We start from the raw sequence: 9,308 nt of genomic DNA, 5'->3' as shown, positions 1-9,308 counted from the left end.
TGGAGCTCTACTACAAATGACAATGTATGCATTGAACTGAGGTACGAGGCCATTTCCCTGTCCTTGTCAGTTGCTGCATATTTATGAGAGGAAGGCGTCTCACTCAATCCCCGAGAATAAAATCCTAATCTAAAATGTTAATATTTTCGACTTTCAGATAGGTCTCACTCCATCCGAGGAATTAATTTATGTTCGAACACTTGAAATAAAACATAATTTTTTTTTAAAAGAGACTTATTTTAAACATTTGTTTAATTTTCATAAGTGCATTTTAGCAAACCATAGCAAAAGTGTAGTTGCATTGACCTGATCTCAGAGTCACAACAGAATACACTGTCAGCCAATGAAACAAGGGAGTTCTCATGATGTCACAAGTGACAAATAACAACAAAACTAATTCATTACATTCATTCTATAGTACTATTCATGTCTCTAGCCAGTGGAATTAACAAAATACCAGTTAGGGATGAATACATCTGAATTTATAAAATCTCATTTCAGAGACAATTTCAGAGTTGTTTTTGTTAATTCAGACAGATTTGAGATGTAACGATTGTAAACTGTAGCAACGTCTGATTAAGACATGTGAGAGAGACTGACATTGCCTCAGTACAGTCTGAAGCTTAGCAGAAAGACGAGAGAAGGAGAGAGAGACGAGAATATATGATATTACAGAGACACAGAGGAGCCAATCAAATGGCTACCCAGACTATTTTGCCCCCCCCCTTCAACACCGCTGCTACTCTCTGTTATTATCTATGCATAGTCACTTTAATAACTCTACCTACATGTACATATTACCTCGATTACCTTGACTAACCTGTGCCCCCGCACATCGACTCTGTACCGGTATCCCCTGTATATAGCCTCGCTATTGTTATTTTACTGCTGCTCTTTAATTATTTGCGATTCTTATCTCTTACTTTGTTGTTGTTGTTGTTGGTGGTATTTTCTTAAAATTACCTTGTTGGTTAAGGGCTTGTAAGTAAGCATTTCACTGTGAGGTCTACTACACCTGTTGTATTCAGCATTTCACTGTGAGGTCTACTACACCTGTTGTATTCAGCATTTCACTGTAAGGTCTACACCTGTTGTATTCAGCATTTCACTGTAAGGTCTACTACACCTGTTGTATTCAGCATTTCACTGTAAGGTCTACTACACCTGTTGTATTTGGGGCATGTGACAAATAACATTTGATTTGATAAGAGGTTACCAAGGAGATCCTGCATTCTTCCCCTTCCCTGTGTCTCCCCATCACCAGGCACTGTGCAGAGGTGGCTCTACTTCCCCCATTATCACAGAGATATTCCATTCCATTTCAGACAGCACAAGTTGCGCATTTCAGCCATTTCTGAAATAAGACATGTCTATTTCAATCAAGAGTTCAGCCCATTTCAGACCCGTTCCCTTCAGACAGCCACCTCAAGTCCGCCATTTCAAACCTGCCCAGTTCCAGGCAGGTCCAACCGTCCATCTCAGAGCCAGCTGGACTTCTCCTCCTCAAACTTCTGTGGATCAATAAACGGCTGGTCGATCGACTTGATCATCAGCTCGCCGCAGTACACGCACTCGCGGGCGATGACGTCATCGATGTCGGACTTGATCTGCTCTCGGCTGACCCCGGCGCTTCCTTTGCCCAGGCTGGCGGTGTCGCCCCCCTCCTCCTTCTCCTTGGGGGCGGTGCGGTGGCGAGACTTGGAGGTCTGAGTGGCTGCAGCCAACTTCTTCTGCAGCTCATCTAGTTTAGTCTGCTTGTAGGTGGACAGGTGAGGAGACACCTGAGGAAAGATCCACCATTACAGTATGTGAGCTCCATATATGGTGGTGAATAATAATAGCTCCATATATGGTGGTGAATAATAATAGCTCCATATATGGTGGTGAATAATAATAGCTCCATATATGGTGGTGAATAATAATAGCTCCATATATGGTGGTGAATAATAATAGCTCCATATATGGTGGTGAATAATAATAGCTCCATACAAGATAAGTGAATAAAAAATAATTTTAAAAACGCTACTGAACTACTGAATCTCCTGGGGGGGGAGAAGACATTATTTGTGATACATTTTTGGGGATATCCTCCTCCGCCTTTTTCATTGTGTATGTAGCGTACTTAATTTACAAATAAATACACAGTAATGACCCAATGACCCTCTGTTTGCTGCAATAGATTGTTGGCTAACTCTTCCTTAATATCGGGTCAAAGTTTGTTTTTTTTTATTTAAAAAAAGGGATGTGCTACTAACCTACCGGTATATCTATCGGAAGCAAACTGTTCTTGAAATCGGGTCGAAGGTCAAATAAAATTGGTTTGCATTACTGACCTCCTGGAAGAGGCAGTCGTAGTGGAACATGTGACCACAGAGGAACAGATAGAAGGGTCTGTTGAGGAGGGGGAAGTCGCAGGCAGCACATTTCTCCTGGTTCTCCACCACCCCGTACTTGTTCCTCATCTCCTGGATGTCCTCTCTGATCCGCTTGGCGCTCTCCGTCGCCTCCTCCATCTCCTGCTTCAGCTCGTCTATATGCTGGTTGTACTCCTCTAAAGAGCTGCAGATAGCCTCCTGCAGGGAGGGAGGACATATAGAAAAGCATGTCAAATACTTACTAGAAGCTGAGATTTGGTTCAGGAGCCAAGATTACATACTTATAAACATTTTATTTGGTACAATGGAAACAATAGAATAGTCCCCAAAAGTGCAAGCTCCTAATTATATTAAGTGCACCTCAAATACTGTCTCGTATGTTTGTTTGTTTAGATCCTAAATATTTGATGACGGTATTACCTTAAAGTGGTCTATGGTGACGAAGTCCGGGAAGAAGGGCAGGATGTCTTCGATCTTGAGCAGGTTACAGCTGGACAGACAGTTCATGGCCTTCTTCACATCCTTCTCCTCTTGCACCACGTGACGAGCGATCTTCAGCCACAACTTCTTCCTCAACTCCTCGTCATCCTCAGGCAGGTCAGCACACGTCTTGGCCAAGTCCACATCCACCTGGATGGAGAAACAGCACAGGAGCAACGCCCCAGCCGCTTGAGGAACGGTTTTCGAGGAGCGGGACACTAATCCAGATGCTTATAAGAAATCCCGATACGCTCTACGACAAACCATCAAAACAGGCAAAGTGTTTTATTTTATTTATTTTACCTTTATTTAATTACTTTATTTATTTTATTTACAAGGCAAGTCAGTTAAGAACAAATTCTTATTTTCAATGACGGCCTAGGAACAGTGGGTTAACTGCCTGTTCAGGGGCAGAACGACAGATTTTGTACCTTGTCAGCTCGGGGATTTGAACTTGCAACCTAGTCCAATGCTCTAACCACTAGGCTACCCTGCCGCCAGAGCCTACTACACCGGCTCTGACGGTCGTTGGATGTGGCAGGGGTTGCATACTACCACGGATGACAAAAGGAAGCCCAGCCACGAGCTACCCAGTGAAGCGAGCCTACCAGATGCGCAAAATGCCTTCTATGCTGGCTTCGAGGCAAGCAACACTGATCCATGCATGAGAGCACCAGCTGTTCCAGACAACTGTGTGATCACACTCTCTGTAGCAGATGTGAGTAAGACCTTTCGACAGGTTAACATTCACAAGGCCGCGGGGCCAGACGGATTACCAGCATGAGCTGACAAGAGTCTTCACTGATGTTTTCAATCTCTCCCTGACACAGTCTGTAATCCTATATGTTTCAAGCAGACCACCATAGTCCCTGTCGCCAAGAATGCCAAGGTAACCTGTCTAAATGATTATCGCCCTGTAGAACTCACATCTGTAGCCATGAAATGCTTTGAAAGGCTGGTCATGGCTCACATCAACACCATCATCCCAGACACCATGGACACAGTCCAATTCACCGCCCCAACAGATCCACAGATGACGCCATCTCTATTGCACTCCACACTGCCCTTTCCCACCTGGACAAGAGGAACACCTAGTCATTAACTACAGCTCAGCGTTCAACACCATAGTGCCCTCAAAGCTCATGACTAAGCTAAGGACCCTGGGACTGAACAACACCCTCTGCAACTGGAACCTGGACTTCCTGACGGGCCGCCCCCAGGTGGTAAGGGTAGGCAACAACATCTGCCACGCAGGTCCTCAACCCCGGGGCCCCTCAGGGGTGCGTGCTTAGTCACCTCATGTACTCCCTGTTCACCCACGACTGCATGGCCAAACACGACTCCAACACCATCATTAAGTTTTCTGACGACTTGGCGGTGGTAGGCCTGATGACCGACGATGAGGAGACAGCCTATAGGGAGGTGGTCAGATACCTAGCAGTGTGGTGCCAGGACAACAACCTCTTCCTCAACGTCATTAAGACAAAGGAGCTGATCGTGGACTACAGGAAACGGAGGGCAGAGCGGGTCGAGAGCTTCAAGTTCCTCAGTGTCCACATCACTTTGCCTCTATCATGGTCCACACACACCAACACAGTCGTGAAGAGGGCACAACAATGCCTCTTCCTCTTCAGAAGGCTGAAAAGATTTGGCATGGGTCCTAAGATCCTCAAGAAGTTATACAAAAAGCAAGATTGACAGCATCTTTACTGGCTGCATCACCGCTTGGTATGGCAACTGCTTGGGCTCCGATAGTAAGGATTTACAGAGGGTAGTGCGTACTGCCCAGTACATCACTGGCGCCAAGCATCCGGCCATCCAGGATCTCTATACCAGGCGGTGTCAGAGGAAGTCCCTAGAAAGACTCCAGCCACCCAGGTCATAGACTGTTCTCTCTGCTACCACACGGCAAGCGGTACCAATGTACCAAGTCTGGAACCAACAGGACCCAATACAACAATGTCTACACTGTATTTCTGATCAATTTGATGTTATTTTAATGGACAAAAAAAAATGATTTTCTTTTAAAAACAAGGAGATTTCTAAGTGACCCCAAACTTTGAACAGTAGTGTATATTGAGATAATGTATGCATGCAGAGATAATGTCTGTACACATTGATGGTGTAGCCCACTATTTGCACATACTTATCTTGCAATATCAAATTATCAAGTTAGCTACATATTCATCAAAACTAGCCAAGACACTCACTTGTAGGGCCAGATCGACAGCTTCCTCATACAGCTCCATGATCTTGTAGACCAGAACACAGGCCTGGAGGTAACCATGTTCAGCACACAGCCTCAGGGCATACTTTAAATCATAGTGGATATCTGACAAGTGGGACCCAGCCTGTCGATAACAACAACACATGAGATGTATTAATAATATATTGTAATATTATATTTGATTTACTTTCAAGATACCCAACGGCACTTAAGAGTAAACTAGAATACAATATAAACACGTCATTATATAAATAATAAAAAGTCAATTCCACAATTATCAAGACATTTGGTCTGCGTGTCCTTGGTGAAAAGTAAAGTGCTATATAGGGAACAGGGTGTCATTTGGGAGGGCCAGAGCCTTGAACCTACCTGTTCCAGGTACCACAAGAGACTATCAGGTTTGTACTTGGCGTAGAGGGACAGCAGGTAGTTGTGTATGGCCTCTTCCGTCACAGTGAGCTGGTAGACACAGAACTCCATGTAACGGATGGTCTCGTTGACCTGCTGTGTTGAACCCATCTGACTGTAGTTGACCAGGGCTGGGATCAGCTTCTTAGGTTCCAGTCTGGATCCCATCTGGATCCAGGCGTCCACCACCTTTTATGGTTATTAAAAAAAAAGCTATATTTATTGTTCAATTAATTAATTCAATTTCAATTAATTTTTCACGAAACAACAAATCTGCACTTTACATGCCATAAATTTCCATGAAAATTGAAGATAAAGTGTGGTACTGTATGGCATGACAAACTTGAACAGACAAAGACAATAAAAATAACAACAACAACAAAACATTTCATTTGCAAGCTGTTAAAAATCTAAATGGATCACCTTCTTAGGTATGTGTTGCATGAGGATGGGAGAGAACTTATAGAAGAGCTTCTCGTCGCAGTGCTTGGAGAGCACCTCCAGGGCGGCGCTGTAGTCATCATGCTGACAGTGATGGGAGATCACCCTCTCATAGTCCTAGAGAGAAAGAATCGATATCCATCTTTTCTTAATCCCAGAAAATGTTTTTTTTTAAAAGCAACTGATAAAATACATATTTTAGACAAAACAGAAAAGAAAGTGTCATAAAATGTTCGTAACATTAGACGGCTGGTGTTAATTCAAACACCCAATTTAGTTTTAGTCTTTAAAACAACTATCGTGTTTAGGTCAAATTCAAGTAATTTCATCCTTTGTTGGTTTTAGTTATTATCAGTCGACACAAAACTATGGATAATTTGTCTAGTTTTAGTCACAGCCACATTAGTGGCCTAATAATGAATATTGAGACCACCTCTAACTTCCATTCAGCCTTGTCCAACTAGGTCTACTATCCCTTAGCTGCTAACATTGATATTGTGGCAGATTGTAACCAAACGCCAGCCATAAATAACCATACAGGCTAAAAAGCCTTGGCTGAATGTTCAAAACCTGACACCTCTGATTTTCTCATTACATTTACATTTAAGTCATTTAGCAGACGCTCTTCCCCATCGTAACTGTCAAGGGGGGGGGGGGGGTAATATAACAGTGGGTTCCTTGAAAGAAAAAAAAAGTTGAATTTGTGCTTGACAAAAATGGCAGAAATATTACTGTACTCCTAATATTTCAACAAATAACGTTACTTTTATCGAAAGGAAAATTAGACCACCATTTACGTTTGCAGACAGCGGCACAAGAGTGGCAACACACATTCAGAGAGCCTTCGGAAAGTATTCCCCTGGACTTATTTACACATTTTGTTACGTTACAACATTCTAAAATGTATTAAATAAACAAAATTCCTCATCAATCTACACACAAATCTTTGCACATTTATTTAAAAAATGAAAGACCCTTTGCTACGAGACTTGAAATTGAGCTCATGTGCATCCTGTTTCCATTGATCATCCTTGAGATGTTTCTACAACTTGGAGTAAATTCAATTGATTGGACATGATTTGGAAAGGCACACACCTGTCTATATAAGGTTGACAGTTGTCAGTGCATGTCAGAGAAAAAAAAACAAGCCATGTCAAAAGGAATTGTCCGTAGCGCTCCGAGACAGGATTGTGTCGAGGCACAGATCTGGGGAAGGGTACCAAAACATGTATACAGCTTTGAAGGTTCCCAAGAACACAGTGGCCTCCATCATTCTTAAAAATGGAAGAAGTTTGGAACCACCAAGACTATTCCTAGAGCTGGCCACCTGGCCAAACTGAGCAATCGAGGGAGAAGGGCCTTGGCAAGGGAAGTGACCAAGAACCCAAATGGTCACTCTGACAGAGCTCTAGAGTTCCTTTGAGGAGATGGGAGACCCTTCCAGAAGAACAACCATCTCATCAGCAAACCACCAATCGGGACTTTATGGTAGAGGCGAGACGGAAGCCACTCCTCAGTAAAAAGGCAGATGACAGCCCGCTTGGAGTTTGCCAAAAGCCGCACACAAGCCTAAGATCACCATGAGCAACGTCAAGCGTCAGCTGGAGTGGTGTAAAGCTCGCCACCATTGGACTCTGGAGCAGTGGAAACGCATTCTATGGAGTGATGAATCACGCTTCACCATCTGGGGCAGTTTGACGGACGAATCTGGATTTGGCGAAGACCAGGATGCATAGTGCGAACTGTAAAGTTTGTTGGAGGAATTCTGGTCTGGGGTTGTTTTTCAGGGTTCGGGCTAGACCACTTAGTTCCAGTGAAAGGAAATGTTAATGCTACAGCATACAACGACATTCTAGACGATTCTGTGCTTCCAACTTTGTGGCAACAGTTTGGGGAAGGCCATTTCCTGTTTCAGCATGACAATGCCCCCGTGGACAAAGCGAGGTCCATACAGAAATGGTTTGTTGAGATCGGTGCGGAAGAACTTGACTGGTCTGCACAGAGCCCTGACCTCAACCCCACCGAACAACTTTGGGATGAATTGGAATGTTGACTGCGAGCCAGACCTAATGGCACAACATCGGTGCCCGACCTCACTAATGCTCATGGCTGAATGGAAGCAAGTTCGCACAGCAATGTTCCAACTAGTGGAAAGCCTTCCCAGAAAAGTGGAGGCTGTTATAGCAGCAAAGGGGGGATAAACTCCATATTACTGCCCATGATTTTGGAATGAGATGTTAGACAAGCAGGTGTCCACATACTTTTGCTCATGTAGTGTATATACACCTCAAATACATCCTACCTCTCTCTGCACATTGATCTGGTCTGATACTCCCTGTATATAGCTCCACATTGATCTGGTACTGGTACATCCTGTATATAGCTCCACGTTGATCTGGTCTGGTACTTCCTGTATATAGCTCCACATTGATCTGGTACTTCCTGTATATAGCTCCACATTGATCTGGTACTTGTACTCCCTGTATATAGCTCCACATTGATCTGGTACTGGTACATCCTGTATATAGCTCCACGTTGATCTGGTCTGGTACTTCCTGTATATAGCTCCACATCTGGTATCTGGTACTTCTGGTACTGTATTCCTGTGTAGCTCCACATGGATCTGGTACTGTAACTTCACGTTGATCTGGTACTGGTACTTCCTTTATCTGGTACTTCCTGTATATAGCTCCACATGGATCTGGTACTGGTACTTCCTGTATATAGCTTCTTGTCTGGTACTGTATCAGGTTCTCCTGTATATAGCTCCACATTTATCTGGTACTTCCTGTATATAGCTCCACATTGGTATCTGTATATAGCTCCACATGGATCTGGTACTTCCCACATGTCTGGTATGGTACTTCCTGTCTCTGGTACATTGATCTGGTACTGGTACATTTATCTGGTACATCCTGTATATAGCTCCACATTGATCTTGTCTGGTACTTCCTGTATATCGCTCCACATGGACCTGGTACTGGTACTTCCTGTATATAGCTCCACATTGATCTTGTCTGGTACTTCCTGTATATAGCTCCATATTGTTCTGGTACATCCTGTATATAGCTCCACGTTGATCTGGTACTTCCTGTATATAGGTCCACATTGAACTGGTCTGGTACTTCCTGTATATAGCTCCACATGGATCTGGTATGGATCTGGTACTGGTACTTCTGGTACTGTATATAACTCCACATGTCTGATCTGGTACTGATCTGTACTTCCTGTATATAGCTCCACATTGATCTGGTATATAGCTCCTGGATACTTCCTGTATATAGCTCCACATGTATCTGGTATGGCACCACATTCCTGGTACTTCATCTATATAGCTCCACATTGATCTGGTACTGGTACTCCTGTATATAGCTCCA

General features: G+C 43.6%; 1 protein-coding gene across 1 annotated transcript in view; it reads right to left on the bottom strand.

Moving 5' to 3' along the window:
* Nucleotides 1-233: 233 nt before the first annotated feature.
* The window catches only part of LOC135506255 (vacuolar protein sorting-associated protein 18 homolog), a 28,339-nt gene continuing 19,264 nt past the window's right edge, over nt 234-9,308 (bottom strand). The window contains exons 11-16 of the mRNA XM_064925777.1: nt 5,914-6,048; nt 5,452-5,679; nt 5,066-5,206; nt 2,796-3,005; nt 2,334-2,573; nt 234-1,781 (exon numbers count right to left, since the gene is read on the bottom strand). Of these exons, the coding sequence (XP_064781849.1) occupies nt 1,479-1,781; nt 2,334-2,573; nt 2,796-3,005; nt 5,066-5,206; nt 5,452-5,679; nt 5,914-6,048 (1,257 nt within the window). The 3' untranslated portion in view covers nt 234-1,478. The remainder of the gene's footprint in view (nt 1,782-2,333; nt 2,574-2,795; nt 3,006-5,065; nt 5,207-5,451; nt 5,680-5,913; nt 6,049-9,308) is intronic.

Source organism: Oncorhynchus masou, chromosome 19 (assembly GCF_036934945.1).
Source record: "Oncorhynchus masou masou isolate Uvic2021 chromosome 19, UVic_Omas_1.1, whole genome shotgun sequence".
NCBI lineage: Eukaryota > Metazoa > Chordata > Actinopteri > Salmoniformes > Salmonidae > Oncorhynchus > Oncorhynchus masou.
The sequence above is the reverse complement of the archived record's forward strand: the minus strand, read 5'-3'. Positions and strand labels throughout refer to the sequence as shown.